The following is a 26467-nucleotide window of genomic DNA, read 5'->3' as shown; positions in this document are numbered from 1 at the left end:
TTTTTTTTGCTTGGGGCGGCAAAAAAGCCAAAGCCGGTCCTGCTCATACTGCAGGTTCTCAGCGCTGACATTAATTTTCTTCTAAATTACTTGAAACAGGAGAAAATCAATTTGGCTGCTTTCTGGAAAAATTAAGACAGATACTTGATTGTTCCAGATGTTTTATTTCATTTTTCTCTAGCAAAAAAAGGTTCATGCAGAAATAAAAATTGCCAGCATTTAATCCTAGACACAATTAGTTTGTAGCCATAAATAAAAATTACATTTATATTTTTATATATTTATATTTAAAAGTAGCTAAAGTGTAAAGTAATATTTGAATAATTCATTATTAAGGAAGTGTATATGTGACTAAGAATTAGACTGGAGAAGCTATTAGGGCTCTCAGTATAAGGAATGATATACTTGATAAGGCTATAACCCCCATCAAGTTGCAAAGTCAAACTGGAGGCATTTGTGTCACTGAGCTCCATGACAGAATAACAGTTTACAGGGATTAAAGTATTTATTACTGAGCACCTCGCTAAAACAACTCTTACAGCCTCCCTAGTTCCCTCTTCTGTACCTCAGCTCCCTCCTTCCCTCTAGGTGCAAAATTCTGCCTTTACCTGAGCGGCTCTTGAAGAGGAGGTGGAAGAAAGAGGAGAGCTGTGAGAAATCAAAGTTTATTTGGCAAAAATGCCACCCTGAAGCTTCTGGCGAGGATGGCTGAGAGGGCACCGCTACAATGCTGCCAGGTACTATTAACAAGGAGAATTAACAGTGACTGCTGCATAGGCACAAGGGGTCTTGGGGCTGGAGATGCCTCTTAACCAGCAGAAAATGTCCCCTTGGGTACATGGGATGTAGGGCAGTGCACCTGCTGAGTATACACCTTGGTGCTCACTTAACTCTGTAAAACATTCTGGGACACAGGTTGCATGAAAGTCACTCTACAAAATAAGGGCCCCAGTCTACAAACCTTTATGGATGTGAAGCTAATTAGACTACTGTAATGATAAAGGACCAATATTGTAAGGATTTGCAGTTGTACTGTAATACACTATATTACCACAAAACATTGACGAATAACAATGCTGTACTCTTACATGTATAAAACTATTATAGATATCCATAAAACTAACACTAATTTTAGATTTTTAAAACAATTATTTTTACTTTCCAAAATTTGGGGTGCATTCAGCAAAATGTTCATGGAAACGAGGGACACAGGAAACTCAAAGTACAGACTCAGTGTTAGCTTCCTGAAGCAGTTCTGCTCATATTATAGTTTTACCAATGTAAACCTGATCTGCAACGTTTCTATGTATTTCAACCCTGGACCTCTCTGAGGCAGAGAGATTGCCAATTATGGTCAATTACGCCAAACCCTCTGGTGATTTAGGGACATGTAAAAAAACCTACTAAGGGGCTGATTCTGCTTCCCTTACTCACTGACATCATTGTAAGTACTAATCCATGTGATTAAGTGAGGCAGAATCTTGACTGTAATGATAAGAATAAAACAATCAACTAAGCCTCTACGGGTAAAAGGCAACTGCATTGATCTACTACATCCCAGCACATAGTGGCCTACAGCCATACCATTTCATAAAATAAACAAGGTCAGGCCTGGTCAGTGTTCTGATAGGATATCTCCAAGGAAAACCCTAGTAATGCATTTAGTAGTGTAAGCAATTCTGCCAGCCATACTCCTCTCTCTGAATCATTACAGAACTAATTTCATAGCATGGTGCTAAAAGCACTGCACTGTTAGAGACACTAACGTTTGAAGGAGACACAAACCAAAGTCCTTGCAACTTGTAATTATTTAAGATCCCAAGGCAATTTTCAAGAGAAGAGACGTGTTAATCCTGGTGATCTGGCCAAATTACAATCTCAGTCATTGCATTTAGCCTACCTAAAATTTCCCTTGTAGTTTCACCTGAAGAATTTATTCTCATTTCCTCCCCTTAAAGTTACATAGTTTTACTAGCATATAATTAGTGTAATATTTAAAATCAAAAGAGTAGTGTAACTGCTCTAAACTAATAGGAGAGAGCTCTCCTGTTGGTTTAATTACTCCAGCCCCCACAAGTAGTAGTAGATATTTTGGCAGGAAAAGTTCTCCCTCTGACATACCGCTGTCCACACTGGCATTTAAATCAGCATAAGGTATGTTGCTCAAGGGGGTGGCTAATTCACATCCTTGAGTGACATAACTTATATTGACTTAAACTGTAAAGTAGCAAAGCATTGACAAAAAAGCCCATGTAAGGACCAACTTGATAGACTATAAAGTAATCTAACAGCCAGTCTTATGCACTTTCACTGATATCAGACATCTCCACTAAGATGTTAATGAAATAACTGCATTCTAGCAGAGCTTCTCATGTACTGTATTTGTACTGGGGTTATAACATAATAAGACCTGCTATTTAATAGACTTCCACTGAGATAGACCAGTTTAAATGATCTCTTCTTCCTACATGACTGTACAACTGCACAAAATTAAACCACAGAACACTGTGGCAAAAGAACTCTGAGAAAAGAATATAGCCTTCAATGTACAAATACAGGGATTCCAGTCCCATTAGTAATAATGAGAATTACACAGTTCAATCTCCAGTTTGAAAAAATATCACCACCCAAGAGTCTGACTTATGTCCACAAAAGCAAGAAATGTGAAATGTCAACCATTACCATCCTCCATTATGCAGAAGGGTTGGAGGACACATAGAACATTTCAACCTTTATTCCACAATGTCTCCCTTTTGTGGGACTAACTCATACCGTGAGTGTCCAGGATGTTTCGCTACTTTAATAGTAAAAGGCTACTATTTCAGCAGCTTGTTGCCACTATCCTACACTAGGCTGTTTTCTTCTCAGCTGTTTTTTTCCCTCTCCACTGGATTTAGTGATTAAAAAGTAATAGGACTTACAGTTTACTGTGACTTTCACTTTTTTCACGTCTGGGACTGAGGCATCATTTTCTGCACTGCATTCATATTCCCCAGCCTGGTCTCTTGTAATTCCATAGATGTCCAGATATTGTCCATTTTCAAATGGTTTTGCTGAAATGAAAAGAGAGCGAGAGAGAATAACTTAGAGAAAGTTTAACGGGAGGTGCTTGAAGCATCATTCAGGTATAACAACAAACTCATGATTTTCTTCTGGATATTGCTGACAAAATTATTCCAAATAAAACTGGTCAATTATTATAGCCTTTGTTCTCCTACGTACAGAAAACAATTCTAAGGAAAGAGAAAGTTTAACAAGTGATACTTTAACAACTACTTCCAAGGAAGGGGTATACACATGTTCTTTATAATTGATTAGAGTTCCCTAATCTCAACATACGTCAGATAAACTCAACTGCAAAATGAGCATAGATCTAACAACCTTCTAGCACTGTAGATGAAATTCACCAATATGGTTCCATATATATTGACTTTTATAAAATATAACATGCTGCTTTGACTGGGAAACTGACACATTTTATATATTTTTAATGGGAAAAAATAATTTTGACTAAAGCTTCTGAATCAAAATATTTTATTAACGTAGACATCCATTATATTCTAGCTCATCCAGAAATCTGTATACACTATCGTATATGCCTGCTTTCAAAAATCAAGAACTAGAACAAATAAAAAGATAACCGACCAATGGAATAGCCAATATCTCTCTACTGAGGAGTGTTTATATTGTGCTAAATTCTTTATTCAATCTTCCTTCAGGCAAAATCCCTTTGATCCCTGTGAAAAACGGATTTATTAAGAGCTAAGTCAAAACTGAGCAAAGACATCTGGGTCGGCCCATTACATAGTAAGCAAAAATGGTATCATAATTAACAGTAATGGCCACATATTTATTTGATACAAAATAAGTTCAGAAAACAACTCAGATATGCGTATACATCACTTGTTGTGGAAGCAGTTATGAATGAGTTATTTATTCTGAAGAAGGACAGTTTATGTCTCAAAGGACGAACTGGCTGTCAGGAAGCATGGGTCAGCTGACAGTATTGCTGCAGACCTAAGTTGTGACCTTGAGCAAGTTGCCACAACTCTCTGAACCTCAATTTTCCCAACACTGCACAGAAGTGTTTCCAGGTTTATTGTAAGAACTTTGAGATCCTTAGAAGGAAAGTTCATTTTACTGTCCTTTGAATAATTCTCAATAGACTAAAGAACAAATAAAATACCTTTAAATTCTGCACAAAGTTATAAACATTCACAACAGAACATAAAATAAATTGAAAACCATTAATGAAACCTTACTAAAATGCACAACAGTGGTTATAATAAATCATACCTTGGAATATACATGTTTAAAAAGGGGGAGGAATTGCTGGAAGTTGCTATCCACACTGTGACACAAAGATAAGATTTGGTCAACAGTTAAGAACCTTGCAAACAATGTACACAGCAATGGTAAATTCTTCAAATAGTTAGTTGTGTTAGAAATTCACTCCATGTAGAGGATAAGTACAAGGCCTGTTCATTGCTTAAGTTCCACTTAACCCTTATTTTGAGGATGTAATTGGTATATAGGCCTCATGCAGGTTCTCTACACAGGAGTTTCTATACTTATCAAGCTATTACTCACTAACAGGTCCCAGATACTCCAACTCTTTCACAGGAGAAAAAAAACACAGAAAACACAAGTTCCAAAAAGTAGGAATGATAAAACTGCAGTGGAAAAAATATGAATTGAACTGAACAGCAATAAAATCTAGTGAAATAACGCTGCTCTACAGCCAAAATGCTTCTGAAATAAATGTAGTCAAACTTTACTAATTCTGGGTCACTGAGAACAAAAATGATGCTTAAAATTTTTGATTGGCTCTAGTTTTTAAGATATGCTATTGGGTCAGTATATACGACCCTGGACTTGGGAATGGTGGAGGATAAGTGAGTTATAAAGGGAAGGGATCTCAATTTAAACCAGAAATGACTAAAATACATCTTTGACTGGATCTATGACTAAATCTATGACTGGGTTTGGACAGTACTTGCTTTTTAGGCAAAACAATGAATGATGCAATCTGAAGCTGGTATTGCGTCATACATGATATGAATTGCATCCTGTTATTCCTAGAAGTCATGGATGATGCAATCCTAATGAAGCTTACATCAGTCTGCTGAACAAATTGCCCTATATCAACTCTAGAAATCATACAGTGTCGTGCTCTCTTATTTGTCAGTGTTTGATTTTGCAAAGGGACACATTTCTGTTTAGCCAAAATCAAACCACTTGTGTGAACAGTGCAGATAACTTCTGCTATGTTTGTGGTGAAGTGACTTTTGCATCAGAAAAGTGCAGTATAACCACTATGGTTAAGAAAGCCTATCACCTTTATTTTGGCTGCAAAATTGGAGATCAGGACAAGAGGTGGGCCCCAAACATATGCTGCAACACTTGTGCAACAAATCTTTGCCAGTGGTTGAACAGGAAAAGGAAATCTATGCCTTTTGCAGTGCCAATGATTTGGAGAGAGCCAACAGATCATACCAGCAATTGTTACTTCTGCATGGTGCCTCCAGTTGGGAAAGGTGTGTCAAAGAAGAAAAAATGGACTGTGCATTATCCAAACATTCCATCAGCTATACACCCAGTACCCCACGGAGAAGGACTGCCTTCTGATGCACCAGAATCATTCTCACTTGAGTCAGACGAGGAAGAGGAAGAGGATGAAACTTCTGGTCCTGAACCATCAATGTCACAGGACCCACATTTTCTCCCATCCTCCTCCTCTGAACCACACCTCATAACACAAGGTGAACTGAATGACCTTGTCAGGGATTTGGAACTACCCAAGAGTAAGGCAGAGCTGTTGGGCTCCAGACTACAGCAGTGGAATCTCCTGGCAGGTGATGTTAGGGTTTCCATGTTCCGTGACCGTCAAAAGGATCTTGTCCCATTCTTCTTCATGGAAGGTGATCTTGTAGCCTGCAACAACATCGATGGTGTGATGGCAGCCCTCAACATCGTTCACGATCCAGATGAGTGGATTGATTCATCGAAGACGAGTCTTAAAGCTGTTTTACTGCATAATGACAATGTTTTGCCATCAATTCCAGTTGGTCATGCAGTCCATATGAAGGAAACCTATGACAACATGAAACAACTTTTGAGGTGCATAAACTATGACCAACATCAGTGGCAGCTTTGTGGTGATTTGAAGGTTGTTGCTCTCTTGCTTGGTCTGCAGACTGGATACACAAAGTACTGCTGTTTTCTCTGCAAGAGATTCCCACTACATCATGAAAGACTGGCCACTCCGACAGTCATTGGAGCCTGGGAGGAAAAGTGTTCAGCATCCACCACTTGTTGAATCAAGGAAGATTTTGTTACCACCCTTACACATCAAGCTGGGTCTGATGAAGAACTTTGTCAAGGCCATTGACAAAACACAAGCAGCTTTCAAGTACCTCCGTGGAAAATTTCCAAGGTTAAGTGAAGCTAAGATAAAGGAAGGTATCTTTGTTGGTCCTCAGATTCGTGAACTTCTTCGAGATGATGCATTTGACCATGCACTGCGTGGCAAGGAAAAGACGGCATGGAAAGCCTTCCAGTTAGTGGCAATACATTTTCTCGGAAACAACAAGGCAGACAACTACAGGTTGTTGGTGGAAAACCTCCTCAAGGCATACAAAAGCCTTGGTTGCAACATGTCACTAAAGATACATTTTTTGCACTCTCATCTAGATTTTTTTCCACCCAATTGCGGAGCAGTGAGCGACGAGCACGGCGAGCGATTTCACAAGGACATTGCAACAATGGAGAAACGCTATCAGGGCAAATGGAGCCCATCAATGCTTGCAGACTATTGCTGGACAGTGACAAGAGATGCTCCATTTAATGAATACAAGAGACAAGCCAAGAAGCGCCGAATAGACACTGAATAGGACTAAACTATGTACAGAACAGTTTTTTGCCTTTTGTTTCATAATAAATTTTATTTATATAACCCTTTTGCTGATTTTTAAAGTCTTACATAAACAGGACAGGTGAAATATTATCATGTAAAGCAACCATAAACACATGAAAAGACCTAGGTTTACAATTTATGATTAAAACTCTACTATCTACACAATATACATAGACCTAAAATGTAAAAACTTAAATATCTTAGAAACAGTAGCCAATCAGTTGTTTTAATTGTCATCTTTAAATTCAGCACATCAAAATACATAATAAATAGCACATTTTATCTCTGAAGCAGACGACTTCTCAAAAATTGTAGACCAGTGTAATTTACAGGACACAGTAAATTGCACCAGGATGGTTTTTCCCCATGTTGTTCATAAGAGATAAATTATGAAAAGTAATCTTCCACAAAAGAACCAGCTGTTACTCGTCATATGGTTTGCTGCTGCTATGTGCTACTGTTGCCAGGTTGAATCAATTTATTGGAAAATTTTATTTAATATCACTATGAACAGAAACATATGTTGTTGTTCTGTACTGCATAAAACATATATTTGCTTGTATGTACTATCACCTACTTGAATGTGCTGTACGGTGTATGCTGTTGAGTCACTGTATGAGAACACTGTATCACAGACAATAATTTTGGCTTAAGAAAACTATTTCAGTGAATAAACCAAGGAACACTTTGCAGATTAATCTTTCAAAGTGCATACATTTGGCATATAAGGTTGCATTTCAGAAACTGATTGTAAAATCTTATTGTGGCTTGTGGTGGAGTACGAAATCCACAGGTGACTGGGCTGCATCACAGACTCTCTATGGATTCTATTCCAGTTTAGTGGCTGGAGGAGCAGCCACAGCTCCTTTATGTCCTTTCTGTGGGCTCTGGGGTAATTGGATCTAGATAGTTAAGCATATATTAGCTTCTCTTCCCACAAGGGACAGACTGGCTCTCTGTAAAAGGGGTGATGCGAGTGCTTTATGCAGTTTCTCTGTGATTAGAAGAATTTTACCCTATATTAGAGAAGTGAAAGTGGAAGACATGTCATATGGGATAACCTCATCCAACCCAAACAATCAGCAATCCACATAGACACAGCAGGATATCAATAACCAACACCACACTGTGAACAGACACCCCCGTCAGCGCCTCCAAACCCAGGCTGATAAGCACTCCTGGTAATCATACATCACACAGAGTTCACTGGAGTAACGTATAAAAATATGTTTACGATTGTTTCTTCCTTTATTTCCAGTGCAACAGCAGCTAGATGGAGGCCCACCTCTGCTCCCTGGTCAGCCTTTTATACAGCTTGTTTTTTTTCCCCTGGGTTCTCCAGTTGGTGAGCTAATGACCTCCTTAGCTCATCAGGCTCTCTACAGATGTAAGTGATTCATTCTACCCTTCCAAACTCAATCAAGCTACTTAACTCCTTCCTATTCTAACTGCACTCGGTGTCCTGGGTGATCTAAGGGTACGTCTACACAGCGTTAAAAGGCCTGAGGCGCAGCCGCAGTTAGCCTGGGTCAGCTGACTCAGGCTCACAGGGGTTGAGCTGAGGGGCTAAAAATTGCCGTGTAGACATTCAGGCTCAGGCTGGATCCCAAGCTTTCAGACCCTCTACCCTTGCAGGATAGCCACGTTCAACAATTCCTCTCCACTTTTAAGCAATTTTTCAGCCCCAGAGCCTGAGTCAGCTGATCCGGGCCAAAAACAGGTTTGTAATCCCTGTGTAGACATATCCTAAGTGACCAGGGTGCTGGCCTGCAAAGGGCTCTATTTGTAACTGCTTACAGCACTCTGTTACCCTCACAAAAAGAGAAGGATACACAATCCACCCTCACTCCTCTTTGCAGGAAGTTACATCATAAAAGATTTAAAATGTGATAATGTATCTCCTACAGAGGACTGTTCACAATCCTAATCCTTAGCTCTAGGAGCACTTAAAGCAAGAACTGAGTGACAGGGAAGAAAAAAGTTTCAATGGGATCAGAGGTGTACGTTATAAAATATTATGGGAAGCACTGGGTATAAAATCCAAAAAGGGTTCAGTGAAAGGCTTCCAGCTTCCCAGGAACTTATGGAATTTATTCAGCTACACAGAGGAGACCCTATCAAATTTCACATCTCAGAGGGCAATGCTCTAGTGAATCATATATGGAATGTTAGTATTTTTCTATTCATCCAAAAGGATCTACTCCAGTTTGTGAAAGACTCTTTATTTTCCCAAGTTTGTATGATAATCCTGCATCTAAAAGAACATTGTATAGAGGCCACTCACTTTTTGTTTAAAGATCGTGTTGCAACATGAAGGAAATCAACTGACAAAAGCTGGGTGAGTATTATTCCAATTTTACAAAGGAAACTGAGATACAGAGAGGTGAAGTGACTTACTTGCTTTGTAACTGTGAGCAAGTGGTGGATATGGGAACAGAAATCAAAGCTGAAATCCTTGTCTCACTGACATTAGTGGAGTTTTTCTAATGATGTCAGTGGGATCAGGATTTCAACCCAAGTGTCTTGATCATCTACTCTAACCACTAGACCACACTGCTTCCCTGGAAATAACTTTCCATACACTCTACCCGTGCATACTAAAAATAATCACACTACTCAGTTTAGGTAAGTCATCCCACCTTGTAATTATCTACACAAAAGTAGGCTAAGTCTGTGATAGCTAAATTTATGAGATAACAATTACATGGGAGGCTGTCAATAGGAAAGCACACAATTTGTTTATAACACTGAGAAAACAATGCATAAAACACTACAAAAGTATACAATACTGTATGTTAAAAATCCTTTTAAAATTATGAGATTAAAACTCTCCAACCTAAATTTCTTTGGGGATTGGATCAATCTGAAATTTGGAGACAGGTTTTGTCTAATCTTGGGGGTAATTAATGCCTTTTTCAATTCTGATTTCCAACATCCATTTGGAAAGAAGACAATAAATGAAGTGTAGTGTCTTGCAAATCCATAAAATAGATATTCAGGATTAGACTCACTGGCCACTAACTAGCACTCCTCACTAGAAACCTAAGGTTGTTTTTTTAAATCCATAAACATAAGGAAATTCCCCAACTTCCTCTCTCCTATCTCTAGCCTTCTTAACCATTCCTTGATTGTAACTGCGCTTGAGGCATTTACTTTGCAATCTGAATGTGATAATACTCGGCCTCAGCAGAGGTCAATATCACTGCCACTCTATATTGACAGAAGTGACAGGTTTATGTATTCGGCACAACTCTGCTACCACACAAACAACATTAGTTCCCAGATCTGGTAAGCAGTCATCAGTCCAGTTGAAAATTATCAACAGAAACAATATCTGCAGGGAAAGTGAATGTGTAAATAAGTATTGACAAAAGACTGCTTCTTGGTACTGTTAGGGAGAAAGGGTGCTGAATAACAAATTGCTACTGCTCTACCTCATCACAACTACTATGTAGAAAACTTGGGTTAGGGTTGCATGGTACCCATGTGGAAGATGACTGCCTAGTCCCAGACCTCCTCACTCCCGCTTATTAATTAATCTCTAATAATTACTTTCCTAACAAACTGGCAATAAGTTTCTGACATAAAATTTTAAATTAAACCCCTGGATAAACTTCAAACTGTTGAATATGAATTCCAATGAAAAATGAGAGGCAACGAAAGACCTAAGTTTGAATCACCTAAGCAGCTTAAGGAAGAGTTTGCAAGGCTACAGCAGAACCTAGCCCAGACATTACAACACTGAAAAATTCCTCACAGGCTGACTAGATTCAACCTCAAAAGATATTCATGGACTCTCTAAACATGTAAAATCCTGAATGTCTCACTTGGAAAATAAGCTAAAAAAACCTGCTATTGAAACTTCCTCCTTCAAGGTTAGATTAGACAAACGGGAAGAAAAACAAGATGACTTAGAAAACAGATCTCGAAGAAAGAACCTTCATCTCTGGGGCATTGCTGAGGGTCTAGAGGAGAAGGATATTATCAGCTTTCTTCAGAAGCTGATCCCTGACATACTTAAATTGGACCCCCCAGATTCCTCCATTAGACATTGAAAGAGCTCATTGAATACCTGGTGATAGAAGGCACGAGGCTAAGCCCAGACCCATCATCTTCAAACTGCTGAAGTTCAACGTTAAAGTAATGTTAATGAATGTTGTCAGAAAAACTGAAGCCACAAAATTTCTCCTTTTCCTCACTTCTCAGCTGAACTTAACAAAAAGAGGGCTGCATTCAATGGCATAATGCATATTCTGAGGGGGACCAATGTCAGAAATAGCATCAAGTACCCATCCATCTTCACTATGGATTTAGAAGACTCCAGAGGGCATTTGGCAAAACCTCCTCTGAAGCTTGGCAGATACTTCAGAGACTGAGACTGAGGCCAGGTTTGACCATCATAAAAGCATACCTCAACAAGTTTAAAAATCAGTTTGTTTTCCTACGATTCTATGTAGATATGGTAATATTCACTTACATAATCTTCCCACTCCTAGAAGATAACCAGCTAGGTTGAACTTTTCTTTGATCTCCTTTGGGACTAGGGTGACCAGACAGCAAGTGTGAAAAATCGGGACGGGGTGGGGGGGGTAATAGGCTTCTATATAAGAAAAAGCCTCAAATATCGGGACTGTCCCTATAAAATCGGGACATCTGGTCACCCTATTTGGGACTGAGCAATAACAACAACTGAATAGCACTGCAATGCGTAAAGCAACAGTTTAACACTAAACTGGGATTTACAGCACCATCTACTGACTGAAGGATTATCTGCACTTAGCTTCACAATTTATACTGCTAGCTAGACAGAATCTCTTGAAGAGCTCTGCCTCTGATGGGTCATGTTATGGTAAGCACACATCCCTTGGAACAGTAAATATTTCTGACATGTAAAGTAGAGTATAACCTAAACCTTAAATAGTATTAGTTATTCAATTTGTGCAGGGCATTTGATATACTCTGAACAGGAATTTTTTATATTGTTGTATTTTTCATATTTAGATTTGGTACTAGTTTATATTTGATTTACCAAATCAACTATAAATTTACAAGTGATGAGTCTGTGTATATCTACATACGTTTATGTATGTATACATAAAAATTTCTGTAGGTAGAAATATATTATACATGTTTTTGAATAACCAATGGTATTTACGGGGTAATATATGACTTCAAATATATTTGCATGTAGAAATGTTTAAATTATTAGTAGATAATACAGGGAGGGGAAGAGCAGATGGAACTGAAGCCATCAGGATCTGAACATGCCCACACTGGCTTGTCTGTTAATTTTTTGTGTTCTGTTACAAATATACTTTGGAAGACACATGATATTATTTAACTATAGATCTTTTTGTATACCTGACTCCCTTAAAGGCTCAACTGAAGGCATAAATTCATTCAAAACTAATCAGTATCTAATATGTATAATACAGACCATATCCTAGAGATTTTACAATATCAATGGGGAAATATGTATCTTTAGAATAAGGTTATATGTCTTAATATACAATTTAAAACTTTGCATTAATTTTCTTGGAGTATGTTTCTGGAATATGAGGGGACTTAATCAACCTTCCAAAAGAACTAAAATCCTGAAACACCTCAGATCAAAAAAGTTCCAAGTAGCTTTATTGCAGGAAACTCATTTAGCATAAATAGATGTCAAAGGAATCAAGATGATGTAGGTAGGTGTTGAGTTTCATCCATCATTAAATTCTAAGAGCAGAGGCACATACATCTTATTTCATAATAGAATAACTTCTTACTATATACAGTCTTGGTCTGATCCTGAGGGAAGATACATTCTTTCTGAAGGCTGTTTCAACTTAAACAAGTTAATTCTAGGAAGCATTTACAAACCAAGTGGAGGTAATTCTGAATTTTTCAAAGACATTGCAGACATTCTTTCTAATAAAAAAAAAAAGACATTCCTGCATTACCGAGAGGCAATTGGAATACTATAGTAGACAGATATCTGGACAAATCCAATTACTTGAGACCAATCTCTCAAAGCACAATAGGCCAATCCTCATTACAGTAGAACCTCCGAGTTACGAATGCCTTGGGAATGGAGGTTGTTCGTAACTCTGAAATGTTCATAACTCTGAACAAAATGTTTTGGTTATTCTTTCAAAAGTTTATAACTGAACATTGACTCAACAGCTTCAAAACTTCACTATGCAGAAGGAAATGCTGCTTTTAACCATCTTAATTTAAATGAAACAATCACAGAAACAGTTTCCTTACCTTGTCAATATTTTTTTTAAACTTTCCCCTTTTTTTTTTAGTAGTTTACATTTAACACAGTACTGTACTGTATTTGTTTCTGCTCCCCCACCCCCCACCGTCCCGGCTGCTGCCTGATTGTGTACTTCCAGTTCTAAATGAGGTGTGTGGTTGACTGGTCAGTTCATAACTCTGAGGTTCTACTATATTAATGAATGAATTTGATTTAAAATATATATGAAGACTGAAACACCGCAAGAAGCATGACTATACATATTTCTCTACAGTACATTTATCTTACTCCAGAACTGACTTTTTTCTTGTGTCTTCAGAACTAATTCCAGCATGCCTAGAAGCAGCTACTGATAATATATCAATTTCAGATCATGCTCCCATTATATTTACCTTAGAAACTGGTTACACGTCATTAAAATCTTCAAGGTGGAAGCTGAACACATTGTTACTAAAAGATGCAAAGTTTTGTCTCATAGTCAATTCAATCATCTCTAACTCCACACACACACACACACACACACACACACACACACACACACACACACACACACACAGCACTCAGTTACCTCAGATATCATCTTCTGGGAAGCTCTGAGAGTTACTGTAAGGGTGAATGCATAAAGCATGCCTCCCAAAAGAAGAATGAAAGACTCAATACTAGACTCTCTGGACAAGGAAATAGATGAGTTGCAGAGAATGCACATAACTGACCAAAATAATGAAAACATCCTACGTTCTCTATTTAATGACAAATATAAATATGATGAATGCTTATCCAGCCATGTTGAATTTGCACTCAACAGGATCTAAGAAAGATATTATGAATGGGGAGATAAAGCAGGTAAACTTCTTGCCCAGAGACTTAAGATGGAACAGGCCCATGACAGCATTTCTTCCTTATTACAAGAAGATGGGGGTGGGGGGGAGCCATCCTTAAACCAGTAGATATAAATAATCAATTTAAACAATTCAATAAAGATTGATATAAATCAGACAATCAATTTGACTCTAATAAATTTGACCCTTTCATTGAAGGCCTGCCTTTTAATACCCTATCAGAACAGGTGTTGTTCATGGACAAAGCAATCACAACACAAGAGATCAAACAGACTATACAAATATGAATTCTGGCAAGGTCCCTAGGATGGCTGGCTTTCCAGCAAATTTCTACAGAACATTTTATAATCAGCTATCTAATATTCTTTCAAAGGTCTTCACTGAAACATTCCAAAAAGGAACCATGTCTCATCACATGAGAACTGATTTAATTACTTTAATATTAAAGAAGAATAAAGAGTGTTGCGACTGTGGCAACTTTCACCCAGTATCGATATTGAACACAGATTGCAAAATAATTGCAAAAATTTTAGTGACATGACTGAACACCATTATCCCATCAATTATACACACAGATCAGGTTGGTTTCATTAAAGGAACATCGGGTTCTGAAAATCACTCACTTGACCCAGCAAGCTCAGATGTCAGATGCAGAGAAGCCTTTGATAGGGTTGAAAGGCCTTATCTAATGGCTGTCCTAACAAATGGATTTGGACCAATATTCCTGAATGGGGTCAGTGTATTATACAACTCTCACATTGTTTATTATCAGCTAAAACAATTATTTCTCCATTTCAGCTAGAAAGAGGGATACAACGGGGTTTTCCCCTCTTGCCCCTCATTTTTAATGTTTCTCTTGAACCACTGGCAATGTACATTCAGCACTAGCCACTGAAGGTTTGACTTTAAACAGGAAAGAATACAAAATCAGTTTAGATGCTGATGACATTTTTATACTATTGAAGAACCCATCCTCATGAATCACATCATTATTGAATGTAGTTGATATTTTTGGAAAGATCTTGGGTTTTCACTTTAACTGGAATAAGTCACAAGCAATGGATATAGCCAAAAGACCAGATCCTTCTCAGGTTCAGCATTTTCCACTTCAAATATGCAAGGAAATAACTTATTTAGGAAATTTGTCCTAATATTCCCAATATTGTTTCTATAAATATGGGTTCAATATTAAAAGAAATTTCCAAGGATGTATATAGATGGCATCTCCTCCCTCTATCCATACTGGGGAGAATAGAAATAGCCAAAATGAATATCTGCCCCAGATTAATTTATATCATTAACCGATTACTTTTCCAGGTCTCTTTCTTGTTTTTTGCTTGAATAAATAGGCTTACCATGCAATTCATGTGGGATAAAGAATAGTCTTGCTTGTCACACAAGATCATTAAAAAATCTGGAGCAATTAGAGCAGGGTTGGCAACGTTTGGCACACGGCTCACCAGGGTAAGCACCCTGGCGGGCCGGGCCAGTTTATTTACCTGCTGACACGGCAGGTTCGGCTGATCACGGCTCCCAGTGGCCACGGTTCGCCATCCCGGGCCAATGGGGGCGGCGGGAAGCCGTGGCCAGCACATCCCTCACCCGCGCCACTTCCCGCCACCCCCATTGGCCCGGGATGCCGATCCGTGGCCAGTGGGGGCTGCGATCGGCCGAACCTGCCGTGTCAGCAGATAAATAAACTGGCCCGGCCCGCCAGGGTGCTTACCGTTGCCGATCCCTGAACTAGAGGTTACATGGGGTTGCCAGATTTGCATTTATATTAATCTAGCATCCCAAATGTGTCCCCTACAGTAGCTCTGTATACACACCAGCCTGGTTTGATATTGAAAATAGCTTAGCTATGCCATATATAAAAGAATAAAGGAATCAAATAACTTAAAAGGCTCCCCCTACCCTTACGGGAAAATTCAATATTCGCATCTACATGGGGCATCCTGTAAAACATTAAGATGATTACAGCATCTGATCTTACTAATTCTCTTCTTGTATGACTATGGGATAACCTGTGCCTCGCAATCAAGGCCAACTCCACACTTAAGACAATTTGGATAGAAAAAGGATTATATTACAAGATGATAGACTGGCCTTCTTTGATTACATGTTGAACAAATATCAGCTACCATTGTCTCACAGTTCCTTCTTTCAACAGCTATGCTCAAGGATTCATCTAAGAATAGGGGACAACTGCTTTGTTTCAATGTTCTCATCTCTAGGGGAACATGTTAAGAAATATGGAAACAAAAGTCTCTTTGTATGAATTACTTATCAGTGCCTTTATGCTTTCTATTGCCCCCTAAATCTCAGTCTCAACAAAAAAAAAAGGGAAAAATTACTTAGCCTAATTATCACAACAGAAAGCTGGGAGGATATCTGGCTTACTGTGAAAGATACTTCAAGTTCCTTATCCTTGTGATTCTTCCAGAACAAGATACTAAACAGGTACTACTGGACTACGGAACATTTGTTTAAGGTTAGATTGGTAACTCACATGGAGATGCAAACAGCCACGTGACAACCTTTCACACATCCTCTATATCTGTCAAAAATGCATGTATTTTGGAACGCCATATTCAATGCCCTCTCAAAAACTTTAAGTGTTGCTTTCTTTCCTTCTCCAAGCTTGTGTATTTTAGGGGTGCTGAACGAGTTGGTATTACCAGTTAGCACTCAGAAATGGATTGCATTAAGTATGTTAGTGGCCAAAAAAAGTTATTTTGAGAAAATGGAAATCTGCAATTTCTCTCTCATACACAGATTAGTTTAGGGAGCTCTCTGCTACTGCATTAATAGAAAAAATTACACTGCGTAATAGAAATGCTTGGAAAAAATATGAGGGGCCTGGTCACACATTAAACTATTACATACTTTTGCAAGTTAGTATATATTAGTCCCTGATACTCAAAGGTTATATTCTCACTTATTTATCTATGTAGTCACTTTAATAATGGATGCCCTGCATGACGCCTACAGGTTTAGGGGTGGTTTTTTGTTTGTTTTGCATGTTTTATAAATGATGAATGATTAATGTTGAATTTTGTTATTTATATGATATTTCCATCTTGCACATGCATTTTTATGCTTTGTTTTGTTATGTGTTTATATTTTACATAAAAACAAAAAAAGTTCTTTTTTAAAAGAAAACTTGGACATGCTTATTTGATTCTTATTAGAGGGGTGTACCAGTAGTGCAATTGTTAAGTGTCTGTCAGCACTTCCTTTGTAAATCCATTCTGTACATGTGGGGACGCTATACTGACCTATTAAAATTCCCTGGTACAACTATCTTTTCAGAACATTAGCAATCATGTAACAGCAGATTTTTGTAACTGAAAATAACTGGAGAAAAAGTTCAGAGCTACACAGGCTATACCACTAATCCTTAAAAAATAGATTACAGGTCCTAAATCATAGATTCTTCGTATCTTTTATACAGTATAAAGGAGTTGTCCTAATGAGGATTCACTGAAAGATACTGTCTGCTTTATGTGGACACACAGTAAAAGGTAGGCTGGTTCAGTGGCTAAAGCAGAGGATTAGGGATCAGGAAATCTGGGCTGTACTCCTGGTTTGGCCACAATCTTCCTGTGTGACAGACGAAATCACTTAATCCTAAATTTTAAAAAGTCATCTCTAATTTTGTGTGCTCAATTTTGCACATTTATTGCTTTATTTTCAAATGTGATGGGTGTCCAGTGTTTGCCAACCAAAGTTAGAGAGCACTTTTGAAAATATGCCTCTTAGCCTCTCTGTGCCTCAGTTTAATCCCCTGTAAAATGGAAACGTAATCCGAGGAGTTGCAAGTTATGATTAACGTATGCAAAGTCCTCTGAACTCCTTGGATGGAAGGTGCTATAGAAGTACAAAATATTATCACACATAATTGCAGAAAATATTAGAGGAATTACATATGCTTCACCAAGAGTAAAAGGACTACTTTAAGTCCTAACTTCATTATGTCCCATCATTTTCTTCCAAGAATGCAACAGAGTCAGCATGCAAACTGCAATGTGCTTTCGCTTTACTGTGTCTCAGAGAAAGGCACTGGGATATGATTCAAGGCCACTGAAGAGGAAACTTGCAGCATACTCAAAATTCCCACTGTTAAGTTTTCATTATTTAAATGAATCAGAACACAGATATTGGCAAAATGGTCAGATTCAAAACCATTATGTATGCTCTTTGGAGTTGCAGGTGCTTGATATCTTTGAAAATAAAGCCTACATTTGAGGCACCCTTACTGAGAGAACACTTTTGAAAATAAGTTCCTAAGTGAGTTGATTAATGAATCAACAATGTGCCCTTGTAGCCAAGAAGGCTAATGGCATATTGGGCTGCATTGGGAAGAGCATTGCCAGCAGATCGAGGGAAATTATTATTCCCCTCTATTCGGCACTGATGAGGCCTCATCTGGAATACTGTGTCCAGTTTTGGTCCTCCCACTAGAGAAAGGATGTGGACAAATTGGAGAGAGTCCAGCGGAGGGCAATAAAATTATTAGGAGGCTGGGGCACATGACTTATGAGGAGAGGCTGAGGGAACTGGGCTTGTTTAGTCTGCAGAAAAGAAGAGTGAGGGGGGATTTGATAGCAGCCTTCAACTACCTGAAGGGGGGTTCCAAAGAGGATGGAGCTTTGCTGTTCTCAGTGGTGGCAGATGACAGAACAAGGAGCAATGGTCTCAAGTTGCAGTGCGGGAGGTCTAGGTTGGATATTAGGAAAAACTATTTCACTATGAGTGTGGTGAAGCACTAGAATGGGTTACCTAGGGAGGTGGTAGAATCTCCTTCCTTTGAGGTTTTAAAAGCCTGGCTTGACAAAGCCCTGGCTGGTATGATTTAGTTGATGTTGGTCCTGCTTTGAGCAAGGGGTTGGACTAGATGACCTCCTGAGGTCTCTTCCAACCCTAATATTCTATGATTCTATGTCACATATGAAGTTTGAGGTAATATATGTCATTATCACATATATAGTTTATGGTAATATAGTCACAGTACATCATTATAACTCATTTGCTTACACATTTTGAAAATAGGAAAATGAATTTCATCATTCTTTGAAAAGCCAGACATATATGCATGTATATACAACATTTTCTCATGAATCCAGGAATTTGTATTAATTTTGTCCCTAATGTCTATTACATTTTATCTTCAATATCAAAAACATCTTGTTTTGCATCTGGAGAATTCCAACAACCATCCAATAGAAGAAAAGATTTTATATATATACGCACATCTACCCATGAGCAGAGACAATGAGTTAAGACATATTGTGATTACTGTATACCCAGTTAAATAAAGGCATAGCCATAGGAAAGAGAGAAGAAATTGAATTACTAGTCTCTGAAAAAGGGTTTCAGAAGACAATTTAATTTTCTCACTATTCGGCTCTGTAGTATCTCATAGATGAACTGGAGAGAGAAAGTGGGAATTAGAGTTCTGAGATGAAATCCTGGCCCTACTAAGCCAATGGCGAAACTCTGACTGACTTCAAATAGGCCCAGAATTTCACTTCTAGACTCTTACAATGAACTATGTATATATTTTTCAATTAGTTCATGAACAGAACAATCAAGATAGGTCTTTACCAATGTAATGACTGTTTTGGTTCGAAAAAAAATCAAGGAAGATCGTAGACATTATATAGGCTAGCAGTGGCTTTTAGTGTTTATTACTTTCTCTCAGAAATATTCCTTTTTAGCTATGTTTTTACACAGTTCTTGGGATAAAACATGCAGAGCACATCTGAGTGTTCATATTAAGGGTTTGTGTTTCAGAGCAGCATTATAACATATAATAGCAATACATCATTACACAAATGCATCATTAGAGCGACAAATCTTTTGAAGATATTAAATTGCTGTATTACTGTCAATCATCAAAGCAATGTAGCTGTGATGACGTGAGAGCACTAAGTAACGTTAATGCCAGCATAAACCTGGCAGTTACCGTACAGCATTTTTAGACTAAACAACATTGCAGTGTTCCTTTAACATGAATATGTAATCCTCAAACATCACCTTATTGGGAAGAAAATCTTTTTTTTTTCTTTGATGCTGTGTTCAATAGAGAGAGAGAGAAAAAATTACTCTTAGGAATCATTTATATTTTTCTACCTGCACAACCTTCCCATTTGCTGCAGCTTATTAATGGTTAGTTTCGACTCACCAGAGTACAGATTGGTTTTAAAAGTGAAGAGGTCAAGTTTAATTCCCTATCCCCCGCCACTTTCCGAAGTTACACTTCCTTTTAATCAATGAGCAGAACTACCTGTCATGCTAATCTATATATCTGAGCCCTATAAAGTTACCATTTTTGGAAGTAAGTTTGAATTTCCCCTTAACACTCATTGCAACAAAGAACACATGACTGTCTCATATGCTAAAATGCATTAGAGTATTGATTTTGCTGCCTTAGAGGTAGAATCTTGATATAAGAACAACTATCTACATTTTAATACTTACAGTGAAGATGCTATGGATCAGTTGCTACCTTTGGGAAGGGGAAAAAAGCATTTAAACCAAAAGATTTGATGGTTATCTGTGGGCAGCATGTCTACCAGATTACGCCCTTTGACTTCTGGGGATCTGTTTCTGGAAATCTTTGTACTGCATGGAAGAGATTGGTGTATTGGCAGCACAGACACAAATACCAGTGTTCAATCGACAGATAGATTATCTGGGAGAGAATTACATGTTTTTTTCTTCATTCGGGGTTCTTGATTCAGAATATGTTCTCACAGATTTAGTCAAAGCACTAGCCTTTTAACAGGGAGAAATTCTTGTTACATTATAAAATTCAGAATTCTGTTTGGCAGAGCTGAAATATATGAAACATTTCATTGTAGAAGAAGATTTTCTATCTCTAGTCTTCAAGGCCAAATAGTCAAATATGAAAATGTATACTTCTCAGTTTGGAGAAGTAAAGAATTTATAAAACAAAACAACAACAACATAATTAGGGCTAACTTCAACATAGTTCAGAGCTCTTATGTGAGGATTTATGGACTCTTAGCAGGGTGCTAATTATCCGTGACTGATGCTAATACAATTTCTTCATTTCAATGATTAACCCTTTGTTAACGTGTGCGTTTGTATCTCATTTTAAATCTGTATAGTTTTATTTTTTTGCATTCCTTTGTGTTTGAACATTTAAATCCCGCAGTTCTGATTCTGGCTACATCTGGTAACTTTTCCTTCATTTGGGTAGCTTTTAGTATACAAAAGTGATATCCTTCTCCATCCTGCCATTCATGGCTATTGTTTTACTTTATCCACAATAAAAATATTGGGCTTCAATATTCCTCCAGTTTTCTCTCCCAAGATTTTTGTATGTAGCCTATTAAGACAAGGCTATTACTGCATTCTAAAGTTGAGTATATGTTACCAATAGAGAGTACTCAAACACTTAACCACAATCTCATTAACCGTTTATGCACAAAACTCACCTCATCCGTTTTATGAGAGGTAAAGTCCCCCCTCAGTGTACTCATTTACTCTCCTTTTCTATACTGATACCCAGCACTCAAAATGAAAGGGGAAGAAGTTAATAGATGGCTACACTATACTCTCCAGTTCTTACTACTAGGGGGGAAAAGGTAAAATAATTTAAGCAAAGAAAAAGTTGCAGCATCACATTATATTTTGGAGATCATCCACCACTTCACCCCTACCCTCCAATTCAGGCACTGCTCTCCAGAAGATCACATTGCTCAGAACTAGACAGGGTCAAGAACTTACACAAATAAATGCAAAACTATTTGTAGTTTGTACTTGCTTTGTGTTTGGTTATGAACTAGAAATTTCAATGAAAAATCCACCATATTTTACAAAACTTCGACTAAAATACACACTACTTCTCAGGTGATAATTAGTCCATCTCTGAAGAGACAAAGCCTAATCTGAATGAAAGATGGTTTTAAAATTCTAATTTTCATGTGATTTTTATGCAAAGATAATCATTTTGCCCATTTCTGCTGAAAAGGGGACACAAAATCACCTGAAACAAAAAATTAAATATTCTTATACACCTTTTTCTAAAAAAATGATCATCAATTTTGTATAGCTTTCCTCAGAATATGCATGTTTCTATCACCGTGTCCTCACTACATAGCAGACCAAAGTATTTGAATATCTTAGTCTGAATCTCCCTCACTACTCATAACAACTCCACATTAACAGGCAGAATTTTTCATTGGGTTTCAAAATTTACAGGTGACGTGAACATTTCCAGAATTACTGTTAATTGTTCCTAAAGGGATACTAAACCATTTGAACAGTTCTCATAATGATGACATTTTTATGAGACCGTTTAATTGGCAGCCCTTTAATCACAGAGTTTAATATCAGTGACTCCATATGTAAAGGACTGTTTGATACTGAAAGTGATTTTTAATCCTGAATCCTCAGATTTAATCTATTCTACAGTGGATTTCATCCACTGCAGGGTAAAGTCCCTTGAAAAACATTTTTTTAAACTGAAATCAAAAGACATTTCCTTTCTGAAGGGTAGATGAATTTTTGAGGATTCAGTACTATACATTTTCTTTCCTTAAATCCAAAAATAAAGGGAAGGTTGAAAGACAGTAATCACTGGAAGCTATTAATTGCACTGCTGCCTTTAAATTGATAAAGAAAACTATGTATAGGTGAAAGTCTATTTCCTTTACTAGGTTCATATCTCCTTTTTCCTCTTGAGTTGGTGGGAAACTGCTACAGATGTGTTTCATATTAAAGAGCATTGATTTAGTGACATCTGCTGATTTTACAGATTGCTAAACTTGACTCCAGAATAGTAATTTTACAATAAGATGGACTAGAGCATGAAACCTTTGGCACTTAGGAAAGTCCAATTAGTAAAGATGCTTCAGTGTGTCTCCTCAACAACACAGGTTATTGTGATCAGATTTAACCTGTTCTCTACACTGGCTTCTTATAGATTATCAAATCAAGTTAAAGTTCTCAGTCCTTATTCAGGTGCTTCAGGGCCTGAACCCAGAATATCTAAAAGTCTGTCTAAAGCTCTGCGATGAACACTGTGGTTGACAGATATGCTCCTCTGGCACAAAGGAACCCTCTGTAATAAGGGTAAAGCACATCTGTGCGCGAAACAGAACTTTCTCAGTGACCAGTCTGAGACTCTCGGATAAACTCCCCCAGGAACTAAGGACAATCACAAACCTCACTATCACAGTTTCAGGGTAATTGAATCTGTATCCCACCTCCGTATTCCACTACAGGAATGTCCAGTCATATCTCAGGCTTCTAATCAGGGCTGGCTTTAGGACCCACGGGGCCCGATTCGAATACCCAGTGGCAGTCCGGGTCTTCAGCAGCACTTCGGCGGCGGGGGGTCCGCTCCGCGTCTTCCGCGGCACCGAAGGACCCGCTGCTGCCGAAATGCTGCCAAAGACCCTGGAGCGGACCCCCCTTTGCCACCGAAATGCCACCGGAGCAGACCGCCACCAGGTAAGCCTAAGGCGCAAGGCCCTCCTAGCCGCGGGGCCCGATTCCAGGGAATCGGAGGAATCAGCCTAAAGCCGGACCTGCTTCTAACCATCACCTGTCTCTGGAGAGGGAGCCATGTGGTTTTAAGGCTGCATGCAGCTCAGTGCCATACATACACTGTGATATCCCTAGCAAGCCAGTCTGCCTAACAGCCAATACCTGTGTTTGGCTTTCTCTCCAAAGACAATTAGTGTTTTACCAATGACCACATAGCCCTTCCAAAGCAAAGTACATTTATTATGAGAACAAAAGCATCACAGAGGAAAAACATAAAAACAATAAAAGGATTTAAATCCTCACTAAACATAACAGGAATTTCCCATCTTCCGCATGAGCAGTCCGGTAGGACAAAGTCTTTCCAACCCTTCTGCAGGGGTTAGGGCCACCCTAGGACCTAAGGTCCTGTCTGTTTGCTGAATCAGAAGAATCAGAGTCTGTTTAAACTCAGTTTTTTATACCAGAAATCTTGCTTTTTCTCCCAGGCTCTTGAAAACAGATAAACAGATAAAACCAGTACCTCCCCGACAAGGTCAAGCTTGAAAGGCTGGGTTTTTACATAACAAGTGTTGGAGGCTGTAGTGAGGTGGAGTGGTCTCCCACTGAGCCAGAGGGGGAGGGACCACTCTCTCAGATTCCTGGTGGGCAGAGCCAGGCCAGGCCCACCCCTCTCACCAAAAGCTAAGGGACAGGACAGGAAGTTTAAGAGGTGGGGTCTCTAGCTCAGTTGAGCCTGAGCCAGGGAAGGAGATGGATGTCCCAAGCCTGCTGCAGGCCCCAGGCCCTGCTACCTAGCAACAAGCACCTTGACTCCAGAGGAGGCGGAGAGGAGCAACCAGGATTGCCAGCGGCCGAATACCCCAATGAGACCCCAGAACTACGGAACCCCTTGTCATAAACAGATAGTTAAGGGTTAATGCCTCTTTTACCTGTAAAGGGTTAAGAAGTTCACCTAGCCTAGCTGACACCTGACCAGAGGAACCAATGGGAGGACAAGATGGTTCAAAAGGAAGGAGGGAAAAGTTCCCTTTGTCTGAGTTAGTTTCACTTTTGACTGGAGTGGGAAAGCTCCAGAATTCAGCTTCTTATCAAGTTGTGAGTATTAGTGAAGGGAATAAATAGATTTATGTTTATTTTCTTTTGTAACTTGTCTTGTGCAATTAGGGAATAATCAAATTGGGTATTCTTTTGTGTACTAAGTTTTTGCCCAGGAGAACATCCTCTGTGTTTTGAATCTGTTGTCTGTGAGAGTAGCTGGTATGCTAATCTCTCCCAGAGGGTTTTCTTTTACCTTTCTTGTCTTTAATTAAAAGCCTTTTTTTTTAAATAACCTGATTGATTTTTCCTTGTTTTTAGATCCAAGGGGGTTGGATCTGGATCCACCAGGAGTTGGTGGGAGAAAGGAGGGGGGATGGTTAATTTATCCTTGTTTTAAGATCCAAGGGGTTTGGATCTGTGTTCACCAGGGAATTGGTGAAGAAGTCTCTCAAGGCTACCCAGGGAAGGGAATTAGTACTTGGGAGTGGTGGCAGCAGACCAGGTCTCAGCTATTAATTGAGCTTAGGGGTTCACATGCAGCTCCCCATATCTGTACTCTAAAGTCCAGAGTGGGCCAGCCTAGGGTAGGAAGTAGACATTAATCCAGTTTTGCAGTCAGAATCCAAGTTAGCATGTTGTGGTGGGATACCTGCTGACCTAGTGGTGGAGCCCTCCACTACTGTCAGGGCCCTGGGCTGGGACCCGGTGGAGGAGGGTGGGCCCAGGTCCCCCTACCCCTGTGGCTGCTCCAGCCTTGTGGTGACCATCTACCCACCTTATGCCAAGAGGCCTACATTTGTTTGCTATCTGCCTGAGTCAGGACATCAGGCAAAAGACTGCATATAGCCCCGCCCTGCCTAAGGATCCAAGCTCCCTAGACTGTTTGTTGCTCTGCCTGAGGGTCAGAGCTACCAAGGCTGCTTTGCTGCTCTGCCCTGCCTAAGGGTCAGAGCTACCTAGACTCTTTTGCTGCTCTGGTCTACCCCACCAAAGGGGCCTCAGGCCCTGGGACTTGATTCACTAATTCCCTGATAATTGGGGGTGCCCCAGTGACATAGTGAGGCAAAGTGGCCTCCCACTGAGCCAGAGGGGGAGGGACAACCACTAACCCATCTCCAGAGGATCTGCATTAACCCTCCCCTCCCCCAACCCCCCCTCCCCCTGGGATTCCCCAGGAAACCCATTTAATAAGCCAGGAACACACAAATACACATCATCATTTGTGTGGGTGAAAATATGGGCTATAAATATTCTACAGCTCATGCTATCTGGCCCATCTGAATATAAGGGCTTTTTGAAATTTTCATGTTTCAAATATAAAGTACAATATAGTCCTCAAAGATGCTGCATTGGGGTTGCAATATCTGTCACACTCACCACTTCTACTTCAAGTGCAAGGAACATGTTTTTGACCTTGCCTTCTCTAACATAAATACATAGTTGTTTTCAGTGTTGTTGTAGCTGTGTTGGTCCAATAAACAAACAGAAGTTGATCTAATAAATGAATTCACCTACCTTGTCTCTCTTAGAAATACACAGTGACATGTATATTAAAAAAAATGAACAACTAAAACCCTGTCAAAGCAAGACCTTCCACTGCACATACTTCTCCCCTGGGGACAGGATGAGATAACTAAACATGTGACAGATGTGACATGGGACTTATGCACTACTGGAAGGTGTTCAGATACCATAGTGTAAGAACCTATATAGAGTAGAATAGAGTCCTATAAAATATTAATGGCATAAATATTTAAAGTACAAAATGAACCACTGTATATTAGGCTTCTCTTTTCTATTCATTTCTAGTATGCCCATCACACTAGCATGTAGGTTTTATGTACATAAATTTGTCAAGTATAATTGTCTGCATAAAGGCCTAAGATCTCTGCTTCCCCATTGTAATATTGA

The 26467-nt window shown here is 38.9% G+C and overlaps 1 protein-coding gene across 2 annotated transcripts in view; it reads right to left on the bottom strand.

Moving 5' to 3' along the window:
- The window catches only part of NEGR1 (neuronal growth regulator 1), a 552031-nt gene that overhangs the window by 188857 nt on the left and 336707 nt on the right, over nucleotides 1-26467 (bottom strand). For both annotated transcript variants that reach the window (XM_034780292.1, XM_034780293.1), the window contains exon 4: nucleotides 2922-3053. In XM_034780292.1, coding sequence (XP_034636183.1) covers nucleotides 2922-3053 — 132 coding nt within the window. The remainder of the gene's footprint in view (nucleotides 1-2921; nucleotides 3054-26467) is intronic.

The sequence above is a fragment of the Trachemys scripta genome, chromosome 8, assembly GCF_013100865.1.
Source record: "Trachemys scripta elegans isolate TJP31775 chromosome 8, CAS_Tse_1.0, whole genome shotgun sequence".
Taxonomy (NCBI): domain Eukaryota; kingdom Metazoa; phylum Chordata; order Testudines; family Emydidae; genus Trachemys; species Trachemys scripta.
The sequence above is the reverse complement of the archived record's forward strand: the minus strand, read 5'-3'. Positions and strand labels throughout refer to the sequence as shown.